At 37.2% G+C, this 22431-nt stretch overlaps 1 protein-coding gene across 2 annotated transcripts; it reads left to right on the top strand.

The window, feature by feature from the left end:
- Positions 1-11281: 11281 nt before the first annotated feature.
- spopla (speckle type BTB/POZ protein like a) lies at positions 11282-22297 on the top strand. Of its 2 annotated transcripts, none has more exons than XM_080904054.1 (12): positions 11282-11469; positions 12643-12724; positions 14928-15045; positions 15934-16055; positions 16422-16573; positions 16676-16803; positions 17793-17970; positions 18588-18643; positions 18761-18883; positions 19935-20077; positions 20180-20233; positions 20769-22297. In XM_080904054.1, exons 3-12 carry the CDS (start codon positions 14968-14970, stop codon positions 20911-20913), a joined length of 1179 nt encoding a protein of 392 aa, XP_080760180.1. In that variant the 5' UTR covers positions 11282-11469; positions 12643-12724; positions 14928-14967; the 3' UTR covers positions 20914-22297. The 2 variants fall into 2 exon arrangements, with proteins under 2 accessions (XP_080760180.1, XP_080760181.1); XM_080904055.1 differs by having other exon boundaries at positions 11282-11676.
- The last annotated feature ends 134 nt before the right edge of the window (positions 22298-22431 follow it).

Genomic DNA, 22431 nt, shown 5'->3' with positions numbered 1-22431 from the left:
GGTTTTTGAAGAATGCTGGATGCTTCCGACAGTAAGTCTTAAAGCTTTATAAGAGTTTAATAACACCTGTAGAATATTTGATGTAAACCTCCAAGCTCACTAAATGTGACTTCTAGATGATGAGCATCCCCGAACAAATGCAAATACAGGGGAGATGATTGTCAAGGGTTGTAAGGAAATAAATCTATTAGCATGGTTCCAGAGATAAGCGCGTCCTTAAAATGACCATATGCAAAGGTAGTGATAATGAGGATGTCCAGCGGATTTTCACATTTGCATATCTTCTAATCAATCCACTTCCCATCTGCTGCTTCGTGTAAAGGCCAAGATCACTGTGTCAAGATTTTTGATTCAATCTTTTGTTTACTCGATTTCTGTTTTTTAAGTAAGTCAGGCAGCTAACTTAGTGCGCCTGCACCTTTCTTTGTCCTTAACGTACTTGTGGTTTTTTCTGATATGCTTCTCCATGACAGTTTCCCAATGTCATTAGTGTCAGTAAATAGAGGAAAAGCTGAGAACAATCTGGAGCTGGTCTAGCCCGTCTTTGGCAGCTGGTGACCTTCCTGGTCTGTATGCTCCATGACTCTCCAGCCTCGTTTTTTTTTTTTTTTTTTTTTCAGTTTGCAGACAGCCCGACTCTCTTTATCACTCTCCAGGATCAGCAATTGCTCACCGACAGTCTCTCAGTAATGCATCCATGCTGGGTATCTCTTCAGAGCACAGCTATGTGCTTTGCAAATGCAACATACAAGGAGTGAATACAAGTGAGAGAAAGCTGGGGGAGGGGTGGGGCAGAGATGGTTGGAGGGAGTTTGTAGCATTTCAAGTACCAGCCTGAAGAGGAGTATTTTAAGCTTTACAGGAAGGCAAGATTTTAAAAAATTGCCTTCTTTTAATTGTTATCAGAGAAGCATATCAGCATATTTCCCTGATATGCTGTTTCCTGTGGACTGTACAGTATTAGGTTTGCAGGCATCCTAGATTGCTGCACCACCATGATGCTAGCATTTTAGTAACAATGATAGATGATCAAAAAAATTCAGGTCCTTTCACTAAAATTAAAAGCTCAGAAGCAAAGAAGAATTAAAGATAATCTCCTAGACAGTTGTGCATAAGCTCTTATACTGGACATGATAATACAAACTACAGTATAACCTCGAGAAACAAGATCTATATTTTCATATAACAACACAACAGGATGTGTTGAATTTCACTATTTTTCATTGACTCGAATAAGGCTTACCAATTATGCAGAGTGAAATACTGAAAACGTTTAGAGCCCTTCCTGTGATGCATGGTTCATAAGCATAGTACCACAGGCTTAATTGGTTGAATTCCTCTCTTGGCAGACAAGGAACTGTACCCCCAAGCATAGATAAAAGGCTTCTAAACTCTCTTTTGTGGAGCGAAGAGATGAAAGGGCAAAGAAGACAGGAGCTTGTCAGAAAGAAGCCGGTTCCAGCAGCCTGTTAGTGTGCAGGTGTAGCAGACCAGAAGAGCGACAGGTTATCATCAGCTCCCTGCTTGAGGAATGAGACGCCTCGTCATCAAATCATGATGTCTTATTTCCCCCTCGACTCTCGCACCCAGTCATCTTCACTTCTGACATGACAGACGGCAGTGTTGTTTACAAATATGAGATGCTCACTGTACAGAGGTGCCTGCTCAAATTTAACTGCCTCATTTTGTCACGGTTACTGTAGCTCCAAATCTGAAGTGGAAAAAAAGAAAAATTTCCCTATGAAAGCCTATGACCTTTTCCTTATGTTGCTTAGTAGTTAGAAAATAAATGATAGATACTAAACTCTAAATAAACTTTTTCACATGATGTTTTCCACATTCGGGGATATTAAAATAGTTTGCATTGCTTGAGATGCTTAAATAAAAGGTTGCTTTACGTTTACATGATCCTAAAATACTATGGACTGTACAGCCAAGGCAAGCTAGGATCAACATTTACAAAGAAGAGAGAGAGAAGGAGAAGAAAAGTATAAAATGCTCTCAGCTGACCTAACCCATTACCTGCTTCCGCCTATCTAAGGAGAAATTCTGCTGTTTTTAGTCTTTTAGTCTTACCTCTTTTCTTCCTTTTTTTTCATCCCACTTAAAATTGGGTAACTTGAGGCCACCAACAGTGTTCCTCTGATATTGTAAAACTGAGGCTGAGGCTGAACATTATTGTCATTCCATTTAAAACGAGTACACTACGCTGCCAAAATGTGTTCCAATTCTCATGATCAATTTCTGGGACTCCTTCATATGTTTTTATCTTGCTATATTAAGACATATTGAATATAAACCTTATCTGCACATTATTTTTTATTACATTATGTTATCTAAAGGATTTAAAATGTTAATTGAGAATTTTTTTATTATTTTTATTTTCAAATGTTACCATTTAGATCTGTTAGTTAACCATCGTTCCACTTTCCTACCAAAGCTACCGCCTTTTGAGTGTTTCTGGAGCTAAAGTGTGGCAAAACTAAGCTTTCAATTTGCACTACTTCATCCATGCCCTGTATAAGAATGGCTAATCAGATGAAATTGTGTTCCTCTATTTGAGAAGCGCTCGCACACGCGCACATGCACAAACAAGCAAACACGCTCAACTAGTGCTATACAAAATCAGCTTGTCAAGTTGGACGTTAGATTTTTTTCTCCCTAATCAAGTGTAAAGATGAAAGAATGTGGCTGAAAAGTGTTAATATCACATCTAATAACTGTAATACTTTTTCATGAATGTCTTAGTTCATTTGATAATCAAACTAGAATAAAAAAGATGCATTTTGGTTAAATTAGTGCCTCATTTCCATATCAAGCGGGGCTATTAATAACATGGAGCCAGTGTGCAATTTCTCTCAGTGCTCCATGGGAAATGAGCTATGAAGAATAGCAATAATTGTCAATGGACATCTTTGCAACAAAGCATCTGCTTCATGCAACATAATCAGCCCTGTCAAAATTCTGAAAGGCCTCAAACACTGAGACAGAAAACATGGAAAGCACTTAATTAAGAAGAACGAAAATGGAAACAAGTGTAATTTAATCTTGTTTGGAGTTTCATTACACTCACACTCTTGCACTCCCCTCACAGTTAATTTTCTGCCAACTCTGGTGTTAGACTCCAGTGTTATAACGCTACAGATACTTGGCTCATCAAAATTTTTGTAAATGGGGTTTTGAATCTACTAAAAAAAAAATCATTTTCTTTTATGAATAATTCTTTGCTGAAAAATAAATCCTACTATCTCTCAACTAAACAACTCAGGTATCAAATGTTACCAACCTAATAAAACCAAAAACAGGTTTTCAGAGCTATTAGTAATGCTTTAATAATCATAATTAAGTAACTGTAAATAGTTAATTAAACTTTAGTTAACTGTTACTTCATTGCTAACAAATATTGAGATGGCCAGATGTAACGTTTTCTAATCATTGTGGATAATATCATTTGTGGTGCAGTGTTACAAGTTTCTGTAATATAAAATGATAAGTGTATTGTATAATTTCAATTCATAGCTTACAGCCGATAAGAACTGTACCATGCTGTATGCATACTTCATATTGTATCTACACTATTATTTTTTTCATGATTAATGATCCTATCTACACTTCCAGAGTGGCATATATCGCCAGTTTGTCAAATATGCTGGAGTCTCAGAATTTCATACAAACTGACCAAAACCTGCCACAAAAAGAAAGAAAGAAAGAAAGAAAGAAAGAAAGAAAGAAAGAAAGAAAGAAAGAAAGAAAGAAACCCTTATCACTGTCTCCAGATTTGAATTTAATCACCACCTGCCTACTGAACTTAAAGGTATTAAAAACATCAGATGCAACCTTACAATAACCATGCAGATAATGTTCATAAATCCTTGTTTTATTATAAACCACTTATTAGTATCAAATTAGTTCATTCTTCATTCTTTTACAGTAATCAAATGCTGCAACAGAGGTCTGTGAACCCTTGCCAGAAATTCTGCTTTAATTACTTATTAAATGTAGTCTAGTCTTCATCTTGTTGACAGTTATAGACAAATACAGTCTAACACACACAAAGCATGCTTGTACTTTCATACTTCTGTTGAGCACACTCAGTAATCATTTGCATTCCAGGCTGGAAATAGTAAGCGAACTTGCGTGCTAATGAATTCTTCGGATGTTACTGTACTTAGTCGGGTGTGATCTTAAAGAATGTTGGATGTCAAATTTTCACTATAGAGATCCCGTCCTACAGTTTGAGGAATTTAAGGATTGTTACTTTTCTTCCTACGAGTGGTTGCCCTTTAAACGTTATATTAAGAGCACAACATATGCAAGGACTGCTTTGTTACCTCTGGCCCTGGAGGTCTTGTGATCATCGGGTGAACAAATAATGTCAAACTGTATCAAGATTATTTACATAAGGCTTTCAAGGAAGCAGTGTCTTACATGAAACCCAAAGCACACAGGAGGCAAAATGGCTCACATGAACAGAAGTTAGCTAATTAATCTAGAGAATAAAGTTTTTTGCAATTCACATCCAAGTGTTCAATAACGACATCAAAGTGCGGCATCTGTGTTATTAACTTAGGCTATGTTTGTGTATGATTGCTACTTATATGAAGATCATACCCATTTTATGAGCGACCAATTTAAAAGTCCTGGCTTTGTATAGCAGATGAATTTAATGCTCAGCTTCAACAAAAATGCACAAGTTAGATAAGTTGAGCATAAAGTAAAATGGTTTTGTGTGTTTCAGTTTTTCAGATCTCAGTCAAATTTACAAATTTACACACAGACAGACGACATGCTGCAGGATTTAATGAATGTTATATATTAACTGAATGTATGGTGACCTTCAGTCACAGAGCGAGTTCTACATTTATTAGAAATATATTTAAAATTAATGCTTGCAGGGATGGATTACTAAAATCTACAGTCTATGCTGCGGAGACATCCTTGTGACATTGCGTTGAGCATTCAGTGCAGTGTTACTGAGATTAAAAGAGCTATGTGTACCGTTGAAGATACTAAGAAATGTGTGCATGGATTAAACAGGCAGCCCATGTATGAAATCTGCTGCAGGCTACTACAAGACACAAGTGTCAACTTGGACTTCAACTGCCTTACTATTATTCATTTTACAAAAAAAGATTAGAACATTTTTATGGTGGATGCCAGGACTCTATTAGTCATTGTGACATCATCAGTTTCTTTTTAATTTGCCACAAACAATAAGACTGAGCAGGAATTAAATGCCACAGTAGAAAAAATTCAGACTGGAATTCATAATTAATTACATGGAGTTGTAGTACACAAACAATACAGAAATGAGTGTTTAGCGGCTAAAAGCATCACAGAGTTGGTCTCCTTCAACTGTCATGCAGAATGTTACAGCTGGAAGATATTAATATACCACATGCATTTCAGTGTCGTAAATATGGGCAATAGATGTGATATCCCACCTACATAAAATTTTGATGCACTTGGAAATTAAATATGGGACATCTTTGGCAAAAATTATGTTCTTGGGGTACGAGAAGACAAATTTTCCACCTTACATATTTTTCATGAAATAATCCATCAGTTCTCTGTCAGCCAGTAAGATTATTTTAAGAAGGTGACTTGAGGTTATACAGTAAACAAAGTAAAGGAGAGTGTAAAGAATTGCTGGATTATTTCACTGAGCTAGGATTAGATGATTATTCCATGTTCAATTTTTTTATTTTAATCTAGCCTTTAATCAACCTACAGTTTTGAAGCTCAGAACTTTTTTGGGTTGTTAATTAACAATTAATATCTTATATATATATATATATATATATATATATATATATATATATATATATATATATAAGTTCATATCCACAAAAATGTGACATTTTGTATTTTTTCTTCTAATTTCACTCAAATCAAAAAAGGAAACTAAAACCTAATCAAGTTATGTGGCCGTGGGCAAAGCTATCCAGGAGCAACAGGTGTAACCTGTCGTATTTAAACCTCTGTCAAGTTGATGCTAGAGAAGTGGGTGGTGTCAACCTCCCAAGATCTTAAGCCCTTAAGGAATATGTAGTGAATACTTGAAAGTCTGGCAGATGATTTAAGATCTCCAAATTAATTGAATTGATCCTGTAAGCAAAATGATCTACAGGTCACATATTTGTTTAATTTTTACCTGACACAAGCCACTCCAGCTACTTGAGCTCAAGAGGAGAAAAGGAAAGGAAAAGAAGTCTCAAAGAAACTCAAAAGTCAGTGAAGTGAGTTTTTTTTTTCCATATGAAAAAGTAAGTAATTTCTAACTTGGGATAAATAAATTATTCTGTAGTCTTTTTTTTTTTAGTATAATGACTATAAAAGAAAATACAAAACATCCTCACAGAATATTTGTTTAGCAGAAGGTGGAAGAGTTGAAAACTACTACACAAGTAAGTTTCTCAAGGTCTAATGATCTGTTTGATCAACTACTAGATTTCACTTTCCATCCAATGATTATTTCAATTTTTATTACATAGATTAAAATCAAATTAGAAGAAACGCTGGATCCTCGGGCTTTTCTACAATCTCCATTGTTCAGTATTATGACTATTTCCAAAGCAGTCTGGAAAAAAAGTATGTGACTAATGTCAAAATCAATTTTTCTCTCGCCGCCATGTTCTGATAAGGTCACTGGGACTCATCTTGGCACTGTAGCCCTTTTTTCTCCTGCTCATAAGTTCTGTCTATATCAGTCTCCATCACTCAAAGCACTGAATATTTGTCAGTAATAATATCAGTGATAACTTGAATTTTTTTTTAATTAGAAAAGTACTTGAGATTGGCAGTAGAGGACTGCTACAGTCATTGTTCAAGGGTACATTATTGCAGAGGCCTATTCATACATGATCAATACAGCAGATATGACAGAGATTAAACAGAGATTCATCTCAACGAGCCAAGAATATGATCGATATTACTTATTTTCTTTATTTAAACAAGCAAAAATACTGAAAACAACCTAATTTACAATTTACATGATATATCTTTTGCAGAATGTCTATAGAATAGGAATCATCCTGTTCTAACTTTGAGTCAGAGCGCACAACGGCTTTGGAGCTAGCATTAGCAGGTGGATAGTACCTTGGGTGAGTTTCAACAAATGCCATACATAAACTACTAAGCGACACATAGAAAATATGAAAAGCAATCTGAAGAAATAAGCTTTTATTTATTTATTTACTTGTAAATGAAAATTTTAATGCACCAAGTGTATGTACTGTGCACCATACACACTAATGAAAAGCCGGGGCTGTTAAAAGTCTAACAGACTAATACAATGAAATGATTATTCTTGAGCCGTCCTATTCTTGAATTGTTAGATTATGTTGCCTGTGGTCACGTTCAGTAAAGCCTGTTTCCCTGCCCTTAAATTAAACTGATTTAAATGCTCGATAAGCATCGCCTCTTCAGCTGTGATCTTATCATCCATCCCTTCCACTTCAAAATGGGTCAGTGTATCATCGCTGTGATATTAAAGGCATTTGATGTGGGCTGCAAAATGTGACATTTCACTGCTGTGTTTACAGTATATTTGACTAAAACCCAACCGGCTCAGATATTTGGGTGTTTTTGTCATTATATGGTGCAAACATTCAAAAACTGTAACATATTTACTTGTGAATCGAGACTAGTGCAAGAAGGCCACTTATTGCTCATTCTGTACAATAGTGTCCATCCATCTGAAAGGGAATTAGTTATCACGGGCCTGGAGGGAGCCTTAACAGAGTTTTGTTTCAGAGAATGGCATACCAGAAGCTGCTTTGTGTTTGCTAAATGAGCAACATCAGAAGTAGAAAGAAGAAACAATGAGAAGACGCAGTGGGAAGTTTCATCTGTAGTGTAAATACATTAGATTTCTTTATTTGAATGGGTTTTTCCCCCCAGTTTTTTCTCCAGCCTGTGATGTTATAGCCTAACACACACGTTGTTTGCAGGTGGTCTCGTGTTTCATGTGATTTAATACATTAATTCTCCTCCTTCGGAATACAGTTCTTAAAGAAAAAAAATCCCACATGGACCTAACTTATACCATGAATCTGAATACATCCCTGTGTAAAATCAGTAAAATGCTGAAATAAAAACTTCCACATCAGTGTGGTAGTTAGTACAGTATTATACAGAAATCTGTTTACTCTCACGACAGAAGTAAAAGTGATTACACATGTTATTTCTCCTTAAGACTAACCATATGAACAGCCAGCCTTTTTAATTTTAGTTTGTGATGCTCATTTTGCACATTTTTGATAACTGACTGACAGTGTTGGGGAGTAACGGAATACATGTATTTAAAATACAAAATATGAGTAACTCTATTCCGTTACAGTTACCGTTTAAAAGGTGGTATTTAGAATACAGTTACTTTGTTGAAATAAATGGATTACACAGAGGTATTTTCCTGTTTCATATTGTGGCGGGTCAGGACTGTTTGGGTTTTGTTTGACAGCTACGTTCTGTTGTTCCAGGCTGCAGGTTACGGTTGGTTACAGGGTGACGCCCTCACTCTGCAATAGTGTGTTTCATGCGGGAGAGAGCGCCTTGTTGTTGTTGTTGTTGTTGTTGTGCTAAGCTAATAGGCAGAATGCTACAGGGGTAGCTCTAAAGAATGTAGCATCATGGTCAGTGTAGTCTGTGCTGCAGGGAGAATGGACTACACGTGTCGATCGTGGATCAAGAGTTGGGAGTTGCCTTGTTATCGGAAGGTTGCTGGTTTGAGCCCTGGCTTGGACAGTCTCGGTCGTTGTGTCCTTGTGCAAGACACTTCACCCGTTGTCTACTGGTGGAGGTCAGAGGGCCCGGTGGCGCCAGTGTCCGGCAGCCTCGCCTCTGTCAGTGCGCCCCAGGGTGGCTGTGGCTACAATGTAGCTTGCCATCACCAGTGTGTGAATGGATGGCTGGTTGTGTCAAGCGCTTTGGGGTCCTTAGGGACTAGTAAAGCGCTATCCGGTTGTTCAGTGATGACGCGACGAATCCGACTTCCGGGTCTAAAGTAGTCTGCTTTAATATGGCTTTTGTGTTGTTAACATGTTTAATGTTATGTATTTTCTTCTATTTGATCTCAAAAAGCTCCTAAAACAGTCAGTGATCCCTGTTGACCTCCTTCGGCTTTTATTACCGCTAATCATTTATTTAAGCTCAGTTTTTAAAACCTTAGGATGTAACTACAGCCCAGCCCATGCAGCAGCCCATGAATGACTAACCTCGTATTGTGGATGGATTATCTCAGTTGTTCTCCTGGCTGAAGTTTGGTCCTTTTACAGCATCCTGCCATGCGATTACATTTGTTCCTGACCACCGAGAACACTCACGTTAACTTTTATCGAGTGGAAAAAAAGTTAGCTTGTTTATATTATGCTAACATAGCTGTGTCGCTAGCGGTCACGTAGCACATCATTATATACCAGCTAGCCCAACTTCAGTAACCCTACAAACTTCACTGCTGTTTAGTTTTCTGTCTTCATTTATGCTGGAAGTGATAACAGAGCTGTACGTTCCAAAACCCCGCACTCAGGACATGCTATATTGTATTTAGATAGAAGCTAGCAAGCTAACTCCCTGCTAACTTCTAACTCCATTAAATGTCATAAATTCCGTTTTCATGGATGCCTGGATGTTAAACTCAATTGTTACACCTGGTAGAGCAGAACGCTGATCATTTTATTAAAGATGAAAGACTTAGACAGTTTTTCAACTCTCCGTAATGCCATAGTGATGGTTTGATATATGGACCTGCAGCGGAGTTTAGGTCCAGACACGGCTAGTGACGTCCGACTGAACAATCGGTCATTTACCATGTGTCCGTGAGCGCGAGGAGGGAGTTGTCACCCTGCAGAAACAGGAGCTGGAAGCATGTAAATATAATAATAACCACTGCAGCCAAAAAGAGTGCCTGACAAGCCCAGTTGTAAGTAAGCTATTAATACTCGACTGTACACTGTGTTCGTGTTTTCCTCTAAAACAATAAGCTCCGTTGGAGCAGCCTTTCAACTGCTAGCAAAGTTGACCCAGACAACAAAGTAAAGCTAGTTTTCAGCTACAAACCGGACATATTAGCCAGAGGTCCCTTTACTACGGTTCGGAGCCGCAGACCTTCAGTAACAGTAATCACACAGCAATAGTACATTTATGTAGTTGTAAAAAGCATGATAATATATTAAGTAATCCAAAGTATTCAGAATACATTACTTTCATTGAGTAACGTAACGGAATACGTTACAAAACAATACATTTTGGCGCATGTAATCTGTAGTGGAATACATTTTAAAAGTAACCTTCCCAACACTGCTGGCTGAGCATTATGCTGCTGAACTTTAGCTGACACATCATTAGAATAGTAGCTTGGGGGTATAAGAGAAACCATATTACTTGCAGGGCCATACTTCTTGTATTGCTCTTGGTCAGGACCATTACCACCTGGGAAGGACCACTACAGTGCTGATTGAATAGTGATAGCAATCTCATTAAGAGCTGGCGTTATCAATGCAAGTTAAAATATCAGCTAAGTTTCTTCTTAGCTTCTTCAGACTGGATCTCATGAGATCTAAAGCTAAGAAGAAACTTTCCAACACAGAGTCACAGAGGTGCTTTTAAAGGGGAAAAGAGAGAGAGGGGGGGGGGGGGGGTGTTTAAGTTTAAACTACTCATTTATTTGTACTGCAATGTACTTAATTTTGTTGTAAGGCAATGTGTATATTCTCACCAGCAAAAATGAAATAACCCTAAAAAGATGTGAGAACCTGTAGGTAAATGTATAAATATATGAGTGCACAATCCTTTCCCAAAGTTACCAAGTCAAGTCAATTGATTCATATGTAAAAAAAAATTTAAACAACACTTGCTGGCTAATAGGGTTTTACAGGCACACACACTTGTAATCCAGGTCTCAAGAACCCAATTACAAACATGGAACTTACAAGTTACTTGATCTAAAATAAGTATTATAAGTCCACGTGGATGCTGATGAGGTACTATACTATCCAGTGTCTCAAAATGGCAAAGATTCACACTTATGTGTGTGTGTATTTGTGTATGTTTGTAATCCTATTGCCTGAATAGCCTAATCAATAGGTCTATCTAGTCTCCAGAGTAACCACTGCTATTTTCAGTTTTTAAGATCAAAGTTTAGCTGAAAGGGGAACATTATTATTATTATTATTATTATTAGCAGTAGTAGTAGTATTATTATTAGTATTATTATAGTTGAGATGGAGGAAGACATGATCAGTCTGTGGACATTATCCAAATTTCGCGCCTGCGCAGTAGCTATATTTTCTAGCCATTCAAGCTACCCCAGCCAGCTAGACAAATGTAAGCTAGCAGAGATATAAATTAGACAAAGAAACCTTGTAAAGAGACTGAATGAAAAAGAGTTCAAAGTGACGGACCGTGAAAGGAGCAGGTGTAATACAAAGCTTTATGCGTTATTCGATATATGTGGGAGTATGAAATTGAGAGGTACGCAGTCACCACGTCTTTTTAAACTTTTTTGCCAGCAGCCAGTGTAGAGATTAGCTAGCTAGCCGCTAGTTAGCCGATGTTGTTTTCCCACCAGCAGGCTGAACCAAAGCGCTTCGTTAGGTAGCATCCTGTCTCAGCGAAGGCCCTTTTGTTTCACGCCGGCTAATGCGGGGTCTAAACAACACGGCACGGAATCAACTTGAGGTATCTTTAGTTATTTTGTGTCGCAGATGAGAAGTAATACAACTGATCTAAGTGTGCTGGGAAACATGCGAACAGATTTATTGCTAACATGTTGTGTGCTAGCTGATGACTATTCGCCGTATTTGCGGTCTGCTAAAGTGAAGTTAAGCTTGCTAATGAAAAGGTTAGCTACATACATATTGAACATAAAATCGATAAATATCTAAAATATGATGCTTCCCCTTTTATTACTGTTCTTATTTGAGCAAGTTTGTTGTTAAATGACGACATATGGTGAAGCGGCGTAAATGATGGTCTGGAAATTTGTATTGATACTTTAGCTAACATTGAGCTGTTGCTTTATTTGCTATTTATTTTTTTAATGTTTTTCATACTAACTTACTGTTAGTCACACTTGTTTACATCTGGAAAACCGTATTGGGTAATGTAAGTTGTGAGGCTCAATACAACTCCTGCGGTGTAACTTTTAGCTAATGCAATCCAGCTAGTTGAATGTTAGTCCGCATAGCATCATCTGTGTTGTGTTACAGGCGAGGTAGCACAACTCCAGCTAATGTGTTGGCCAAAGAAAGTTGCAGGTGAATCTTAAGTTTAACACACAGACCTATCAGCCGAGCAGCCACCTAAAGGATGTGGCGAGCGATAAATTGTCCTAAATTATCGTTAACGTTTAGCAAAATACTACAAACCTAAATTACTCATCCGGATAACCAGTATGTTGTCGTGAGTGCTGCACTCAGTTTTTAATAACGTGGCATTCACGACTGATTTTTATTTATTTATTTAAGCAATCACTTTCCTGTGGTTCAATTTGACTTTTTGGGGGGGGATAAATGTGACGGGTTTGTTATGAGCATTTTCTTCATTTCTAGATGCTTCTGTAGCATGGGGGCTCTGCAGTTACTACTAGATAGGTTGAACAGCTCTATATTCAAGGCCTAATATTTGTTTCCTTTTTTTTTCTAGTATGTAACATCAGGATAAGGTCATGAAGGATCCAGTGATAACCTAAAAACATCCATCTGTGTACATTTCAACCATTCAAGAGGTGATTATAAGGAGTTGGTTCTTGCTCTTTAGGGCACTAGGCTCAGATGTGTGCAGACTTGATTGTGTAGATTCAGTTTGACTACTCAAAGCACTGATACAAGGCTTTATACTGGAAACCGCACATACACATTAGCATGAGTGAGCGCTATAGCTTGCAAATTATATCACAATATTTCTAGGAAATTTGCCATAGCGATAATTCTGACATTACAGAGAAGGTAAAAAAATACTGAAAGATGTTTAAATGATGCTTGCAGGCAGCAGCATTTATAAGTGCAAGTAAATGATGAGCATTTTCCATTCTGCTTTTCCAGTGAGCTACTGTCACTGATGACATACTTCCTAATTTAAAACAATGCAGCGTTTATAGTGCAATAGTAGTGACAGTATGATTTAGCTGTAAGCAAACAAGTTGTTCGGTAGTGTTTTTCCTGAAAATTTTAACAATAACTACAGTGACATAAACTCATAGCTGTACAATACTGTACAGAATAAAGGAGAAAATCTTCCACCTAGGATGTTGCATCTTGGGTCCAGCTTTTATTTATTTCTTTATTACATGGTTCCACCATGTAAGCGCGTCAGTGATTTCCATCCACCGTTTGCCCTTGCTGTCATATGGAGCGCAAGCAGAAAGTCTTCCTGTGATGCTTGGTGGAGTCATTTGTTTTCTTTTGAGTCGGAAATCGTCAGCGCCTGCTGTCTCGTCCTTCTTAGCCTGGTTGTACTTGCAGTGTGGGTTTTTTTTTTTTTTTTTTTGTTTTTTTTTATCTCAGAAGGTAAAATATGTTTGCTATTTCCACCTGTAGCAGGAACAGTGTTCTTGGAAATTTTTAAAAGTTCTGTTCTTATTTGGAAATTGTGGAAGTAGCTCCATTTTTTTAGGTACCAAAGTAACAGAGTAGGGAGTGTAAATGTATAGCATTGATATAGCAATCATATCACGATATATTTTTATAGAGACATAGAAAGAAGTCTCATCGGAGTCTACAATAATCCAAAACAGTTTCAGTCATACTGTGTCTACAGCAAATTCACTGACCGCTGGTTTTTATTTAACGAAATGTTTTCTTTAGGTGATAAAACTACATAATGTATGATCGTGTGCTATGGTTAAGCAAAGTCATAACACACACAGAGGAGTACAAGAACATTTTTAGGTAAAACATTTATGCATTTAAGATTAAGTTTACATTATTAGTATAATGTATTATAAAACATGGAAATGGCGACATCAGCTTGCCCTTTGACACTGGATATTGTCTCAGAATTGGAACACTTTTGGGCTCAAATTAAATATTGGAAATTAAAGAAATTTTACTTAATTTTTTTATGTAGCACATGGTAGGAGGGAGGTACAAAAGATGATTAATGCTAGGGATGTTTGCCAATTGTCTAAAAACATGACCAGTTTCATCATTTTTAATAGAAATTTACTCCAAGAAAGTGTGATAAGGATCACAGGGCTTTAGAGACTTTTGAACTTACTGCAAGAAAATATGAACTTAAATGATCTTACGTTAGGAGAAAAATAAAAATAAAACTGTGTGATCCAGCTCTGATAAATATGAGCAGTTATATGTAGGTTTTGGTATATTGCTGTCATAAACATGCACTGAATAAGTGAAATAAAAATGGCATTTGTATCTTGCCATTGTTATAAAAATAGTATGGAGCACTTGATTTTTTTTTTAAATTTTATTTTATTTTTTTCAGAAATTTGTGGAGAGGCATGTCTTGTAGGTGTCCAAACATTAGACATACAGTTCGGACGAACTATAAATCCTGCTTCAATTCCTGTTCTGAACAGCCAACATTGTTTTGACCCTTTTTTTGCCAGCCACAACTGCTGAAAGATAACCTTTTGATTTATTTAGTTATGTAATATTGGCTGTTTTCATTGAAGCTTTTCTTTTTTTTCTTGCTGTAATCATATTTGTAATAAATCACGCTGACTATAGCTTTACTCAAACTTTGGAGATGTGCTTTTAGGGTGACTGGCGACTGGCTGTCAAGTTATGGTACTTTTTACATAAAGGAAAAGTACAGAGAATACAGTTAACTGTACATGAGGATGGTTTCATTTTCATTTTGTTTACTCATGTTTCAAATGTGTTTCCAGGCTGATTCATGAAAGCTAAACTTTATGCTGTTTAATTCTCGAGAAATACTCGTTGTTTATTGTTTTCTTGTAATGTTAGTGCTTTAAGGACGCAAGTGAGTGGTACCACAGAGCCAGCGATGTCACGGGTTCCCACTCCTCCTCCTCCTGGGGAGATGTCAAGTGGACCTGTGGCAGAGAGCTGGTGTTACACACAGGTATGGTCACAACAGTACTCTTTTTGTTCTTTTCTGCACCTATTAATGATAGAACTATTTTTATTTTTTATATAATTGTATTTAAAGTGGCAATCTCATACACATGTAATTACTGGTAGTAATGAAAAATAAAGGTAAATATAATACTACAGGTCACCAAATTCTGGGGGCAATAAAGAAAAATATTGACTTCCCCCCCCCCCCTTCCTAAATGCTGCACATAGCTGAGTCTGAATAGCAGGGCTGTAGCCTGACACCTGCAGCTCCTCATCTAACTGGCTACACCCACTTTTTGCATTTGATAATAAAAGTCAATTCATCTCTTGCACACAGTGTGAAGCTGTAGCAGTAAGAACGGCTTATTTTACATTTGGGGTAACTTAATACAGCGTTTTACTCCCAAGTATGTTGTCAGAGACACAGTATTTCTAATATTATAAACATATGCATATAAATATTTTGGTACTTTAATAAGCAAATTGCAGAGTAAATCATTATCAGGTTATCTCATTATAAATAGGCAGTGACCCTACAGGCATTAGAAAAATGAAAGCTTCTTGGTTGCCACTTTAAATGCAGATTTTTTTTTAATGTTAGTTTTAAAATCATATTTTCCTGTATTTTATTCTCCTAAGAATATTATTACTGAGGTCGGGGGTGGCACAGCTGTTAAATATCAACAGTAATCCAGCATACAAAAGATTACACCATACAACAGCAGCTAAATTGAATTTGGTCTTCATTAATGTTACAATTTTACATCTTTTGGGATTTTTTTTCTCTCTCCCCATAGTGACACTTTCCAAGTGATCAGAATTTACTGTGGGAGTATGTTAAGTTTCACATTAGGGGTCTGATGGGTCTGTATGTGTCTTATTCTTGTTCAAGGTCAAAGTTGTGAAGTTTTCCTACATGTGGACCATAAACAACTTTAGCTTTTGCAGAGAGGAAATGGGAGAAGTGTTGAAGAGCTCAACTTTCTCTTCTGGCCCTAATGACAAAATGAAATGGTTAGTACTCAAGATAAACCTTTTACTGCTGCTAGATGTTTGTTGTTTTTTCTTCTTCCCTTTAGTTTCTGTGGCCATGAAAATCACTGATGTGTTGAATAGCTTTTAGAGTTTTGGAAATGTAAACATGGTTTAGCTTTTTACTATTTATATCAAATTTTTTGCCTGATTGAGTTCCTAGAATTTTCTAGAACAAACCAGCATGTCAATAAAAAGTATATTTGTTTTCAGTATGTGAACTCTGCACATAGGTGATAATTACACACAGCTGCTCAGAAACATGAAAATTGCGCCTAAGGGCGCGTCGCAGTACTGTTTTAAGTTTGTATGATAACTGACGTGCAGTGTTATCTGTTCGCTTGGCAGGTGTCTGCGAGTCAATCCAAAGGGACTTGATGATGAAAGCAAAGATTATTTGTCATTGTATTTACTTCTTGTTAGCTGTCCAAAAAGTGAAGTCAGAGCAAAGTTCAAATTTTCTTTGTTGAATGCTAAACGAGAGGAGACAAAAGCAATGGGTGAGTGCAGGATTTTGAGTGTTTTTTGGGTTCCTTTTCATTCCCTACTTGTAAAAGCTATAACAAGACTGCAATTTTGTTTTTTTTTCCTCTTGGTTGCAGAAAGCCAAAGAGCATATAGATTTGTCCAAGGCAAAGACTGGGGCTTCAAAAAATTTATACGGAGAGATTTCCTCCTTGATGAAGCCAATGGACTTTTACCAGATGACAAGCTCACCCTGTTCTGTGAGGTAATCTTTCCTTTTATTCTTCAAATTAAAGTGCTACCATTTTGTCTTTTTTGGTCATTATATTTAGCAACATTACAAATGACATGAACCACAATTTCTCTACTCGATTGCAGTCAAAAGTTCTATCGATTGTAAAAATTGTAAGCGATTAAATTCATATTGGGTTCTTTCCACTAACATTTGGCTAGTGGAAAGAACCTGGTTGTCTTCTCTTTTTTTTTTTTTTTCTTTTTTTTTTTTGTACCAGTTGTTGTGTTATATATGGCTTTATAAAGTATTCATTTGTTATGTTAAATTTTAAATGAAGTCTTCAACATTAGACCACTCTTATATGAACTTAATTACACCCATGTTGCGACCTTTTAATGGATTAGAGCTCTTGACATGACCACATTACACCTGAGTGCATGCTGTGGTGCAACTTATTGTTAGGATTTGCTTCAAATGACATTGAACTGTTGGCAAAAGAAATGCTTCCCCCATCACACATCATTTGTGTTGGATCTTGTTTTCTGAAATAATTGAATTTGGTGTGTCAAGAAGAATGAACATCTACTGAAATCTTCTTTCAAGGGACAAGTTAAGTGAGGTGGCAGTGAATTTTCATGTACGTGCAATTGAGTTAGTATTGCTAGGATTACAATTTGCCAGCCGGCGTTTCCAGAAGGATTAAACAGTTTCAGAGAAATTGCCACTTTGATAAATAAATTGCATTCAAATTAAAGACAAACTGTCTCTTCCCATCAATTAGGGATGTCAGCAAAGTTAATTAATTTTGGATTTAAGTGGTTGTATGTTTTCAAGCATTTTGCCATCCTAATTGTAGGTTCCCTAGTCTGGATAATACACACTAAAAAGAAAGAAATCAAACACATATTGGCTGCTAAATGTTTGCTACATATTTGCTGCTGGATTTGTTAGCATGTTTTGACTTGATACAACAGCTTTAGTTTGTTTGTTTTTTGTTTTTTTTTCTCTCTGCTATACAGGTTAGTGTTGTCCAGGATTCTGTTAACATTTCAGGCCAGTCTAACATGAACATGCTGAAGGTACCAGAGTGTCAGCTGTCTGATGACCTTGGGAACCTGTGGGAGTGTTCACGCTTCACAGACTGCAGCCTCTATGTGGGAGGGCAGGAGTTCAAAGCCCACAAATCCATCCTTGCAGGTAAGACCTCCCTGGCCTCCACAACTTAAGTTTGTAACAACTCAGAGAAAAGCCCTCAAAATGGGCCAAGACAGACACATCTGTGCCGCCTCTGAACAGCTTCTGTGGAGAGCTATAAGTACCTCGAAAGACTACGAGCAGTCTGTGTTCATGGCTTGATTTGTAGCGGCCTACTTCTGCAGTGGGTGCTAATCCACACCACTACCCCTGCTTGGCCCTGCTTGACCCAGATGACTGTAAGATTCAGGAGATTGAGAGGCTGGCTCTGCTCCCTAGTTCATCTTCATTAGACATGGTGGAAGCCTCAGTGCTCAAAGAGGAAGTGCTAACAAAGTGGCAGCAATATAAATTTTGCAGCATTTTATTTTAATAGTATAGATATTTGTGGACTTTTTACATCTGTCTTCTAAGATCTTAGTAATTTATGTGCTGTTTCCTTATGTGACATTGATGCTTATATGCCTGGATGAATTAAGACATTTTTATTTGCTTTGCTAATGTGCTCAATATTGTTGACGAGTCATTGGTAAATGTCAAAAGTGTATATTTTTTTAATATATATTTTTATGCATTTTTTTTTTCTTTTTCTTTTTTTTTTTTTTCTTTTTTTTTTGCAGCGAGGTCACCAGTTTTTAATGCTATGTTTGAACATGAAATGGAGGAGAGTAAAAAGGTAGGAGTAAAACTTTAATTGTCACATCCTCAGCAAATCCTTTCAGTACTGTTATTGCTTTTGTGTATATATACATACTAGGTTCTGTGCACTAAAGAAAGCCGTCTAAATTTGCAGAACCGTGTTGACATCAGTGATGTGGATCCTGATGTCTTTAAGGAAATGATGGGCTTCATCTATACAGGCAAAGCGCCAAATTTGGAGAAAATGGCAGACAATTTGCTGGCAGCTGCAGATAAAGTAAGTGCCCAGTGAGATTATGCTTTTATTTGACCAGACATCTACTCCCAGTTTCTCTTGTAAAAGTAGAAAATTAACCTTATAGTCTTATGGTCTTGCTTTGTATTGTATTCAGTTACTAACTCACTAGTAACTTAAAGAGTGAAACTGTAAAGCTGAAATGGTAATTGTATGCAGTATTGTCATGGACAGTAGTGTACCTTGTGAGCGTTTGAAGCCTCCAGCTGTTCAGTGAATGGAATATGCAACACTATATGTAAGTCAATGAGGCTTAAGGGCTAATGCGGTCAGTTCTGTAATTATGTAGCTGTTAGCCGTCGTAGTCTGTATTTTTTACCTTTATTTATTTATGTATTTATGGGGGGGGATGTGCTCATCCACAGTGTGTGCTTCCAAACACATACTTGTAGGCAGCTTTTCAAACTTTAAAGGGCTGATTTAACTAAGGTTGCTGATATGGTGATGTGGTTTCTCTTCTGTGTTGAGACTGATTTGTCTAATATTTTCGTCTAGGGCTGTTATTGTGTAGCTGGAAAAGGATAAACTGTTAGAAGAATCAAAACTGTACTGAGTGAGCTTTCTGTCATTCCCGTAAACATCCGTTCTCAACATGTTTAATGGTTCCTTTATTGTAATCACCTCTAATGGTAAAGCATCTCCAAGTATGAGGACATAGAGTTTTTGCACACTTGTACTGTAAACACAACACAAATTTCTTCATTCTCCCTTACATAACTCATAAGTTTAAACTGGATGTAAACTGCAACTCTACTGGTCGACAGAGGCATAGAACTGCAAGGTAGTGCTTTTAGTTTTCTTTAAAATGCTTATTAGAGAGCCTTCTGCTTCAGCATTTTGGATCCTCGTCATTTTTTCTCCATTTCTATTAGGATTGCTGAGTCATCCATTCCAGTAAATGATTGCATCCGTAGCCTTAATGTGCATTTGCACTAACTGTGATAAAACCGTAAGTCACCGGCATTTATTTAACGTGTAGACTATAATCGCTGCTCTCTGTGTTCCCCCCCTCGTTCCATCACCTCCACCCCAGTATGCTCTTGAGCGTTTAAAGGTTATGTGTGAAGAGGCCTTGTGCAACAGCCTTTCAGTGGAGAATGTGGCCGACACCCTCATCCTGGCTGACTTGCACAGTGCCGAGCAGCTCAAAGCACAAGCCATAGATTTTATCAACAGGCAAGTATCGCAAAAAAGAAAAAAAAAACTCCAGTGATAAATTCCTGCTGCCATTTCTGTTTACCAGCCCTGAATGCTTACCTTTTTATCTCCTTGCCATAGGTGCAGTGTCCTGAGACAGCTGGGCTGTAAAGATGGAAAGAACTGGAATAGCAAGTATGTAATTAGCTGATATATGTGACACAAGATTAATACCACACTCTTATCTCTTTCCCCAACCAGATGCATTAGAATTCATTGTTTTAGCCCAGGTAGACAGAGTGCTATTTGCCTTTTCAGTTTGAAGCTCCATATCTTTGTATCCAAGTTATTAATATACTCATTCCTGGATAAACCCTGGAAATGGAATATTTGTAGAATTTTAAAAAGAATGCAGGTGGTTGCCGTGGGAAGATTTTTTTTTCTTACTTCTCTTCCAGATGATGTAGTGCAGTGTTACAGGACACCTTGAAATATTAAGCTTATTTCTCTCTGTTGTATTCACAGCGCGACGCATTCCACCGCTCTATTAATTTTAGTTTATGCATGTGTGCGGAAAGCACTAATGGCCCTTTTTCAAGTTTAGCATACAACTCACAAATCAAATCCCACTTATTTGCTTTGTCATTACAATCTCATTTATGTTTATTGGTTTTTAATGTGCAGATTATCATGTCTGAGTATCTGACTTCATTTTTGCATGTGCTTACAGTCATGCTACAGATATAATGGAGACTGCAGGCTGGAAGTCAATGATCCAGTCCCATCCTCACTTGGTAGCCGAAGCCTTTCGTGCCCTGGCTTCAGCACAGTGCCCACCCTTCGGTCTTCCCAGGAAGCGCCTAAAACAGTCTTGACTGCCCGACTGTGTCCCAGGACTTTACTGGAGGTGTGAAGCATGGGTTTACAAAAAAGAAGGACTAGCAAGGATGCCACTCTTTATTTCCACCAAAACTGAACACACTTGAATAAAGAAGAGTGGGGCTTTCTGGCCAGGGATGTGGGGGAGGCTGGCACGTGGAAGACTGACATCAATTGACTGGGGGGAGGAAAAAAAAAATTGGTTCACTCGGTGTTGCTTGCTTGCTTTGCTGCCCGAACTGAATTCTGTTCAGACTGGGTAGCAAGTCAAGCTCTCTGCTACAGTTTTATTTTTCCTGTAATTTTCAAAATGGCCTTAATATATCTGCCATTGCTCTGGAGCTGCTCTGGAGTACTTTGTCTATTTTACTCTGTGCCTGCCTTGTCACAAAGACCAGGCCTCCTCCAGGTTGCACTAGTTCCCATGAATAGTCATTTTGATATGGAGTTCTATAGGAACGTAACAAAGGTTTAACTAAATGGGAAATATTATATATTTGTAATGTTTAGCCCGTTTTGTGACTAGACATTAAAAAGCATGAACACTTTCAGTGCAAGGTCAGTTCTTTACACTTTTTAAAAGATGTGTATGCCCCATATTGATGGCACCATTTCTATGTAAATGACAGTTGAACCATCTTCAAAAGACCAATGTACAAGAAAGTGTGTCCTATTGCGTATTTGTGGGGGGAAATAGTGATCTGCCATTATGAAGACAGTGTCGATCCTTGTGAAACATGTAAGACAAAAGTGTCTGTACTTTGGCCCTAATATATTAAAACATTGGAAGTATATGGACATATTTACTCAGTCTCCCATTTGAATGACTTTTTCCAGATCATACGTCTGTGAACTGTTATAGATTCAATTTTGAGAATTTGTTTCTTTAGTATTGCCAACATGCAAATATTATATATTCTCAATATATTGTGGTTAACTAAAAGTGGAGAGACTAATGCATGGTCATGTTATTGTCAAAAGAAAGTGTCCAAGTACCAATTTTGTTTTAACCATTTTTTTTCTGCAATTATCTGACATATTTGTGCAGAATAAAATTAATTGAGTATGTGCAAAATCTTCCTCTAACATGCTTGGATATCTGTAGGATGCTGAGCATCACTTCTACTGGCAATGTTGTTCTGTGTTTGAATGAGGGGTTGTCATTTTTTATTCGGTCCGTCTTGTATGTTGTGGCGTGACAGACACTTCAGAGGATTTTGTAAATTACGAGTAGCATCATTTTTACATGATATTACTCATCATTCAGCGTCATGTTGAGATGTTGAAATGTTGGAAGCAAAAAAAAGAAAAAAACAAAAAGATGAAGTTGTTGTCTGCAAGAATGCCTGCATTAACCCATTAAAACATTTTCCAGCAGTCTGAAGTGGCCTAGGGTTTTTTTTTTTTTTTGTTTGTTTGTTTGTTTTTTTTTAATATGTTTTTAACTGGAGAATGTTGAGCTCATGAAGAGATTTCAGTCTAAGGAAGGATGGTTATTATCCACACCGTTTCTT

This window comes from Rhamphochromis sp. 'chilingali' (assembly GCF_963969265.1).
Source record: "Rhamphochromis sp. 'chilingali' genome assembly, chromosome: 14".
Classification (NCBI taxonomy): Eukaryota; Metazoa; Chordata; class Actinopteri; order Cichliformes; family Cichlidae; genus Rhamphochromis; species Rhamphochromis sp. 'chilingali'.
Note: the sequence above shows the minus strand (reverse complement) of the source record. Positions and strands in the feature narration are given on the sequence as shown.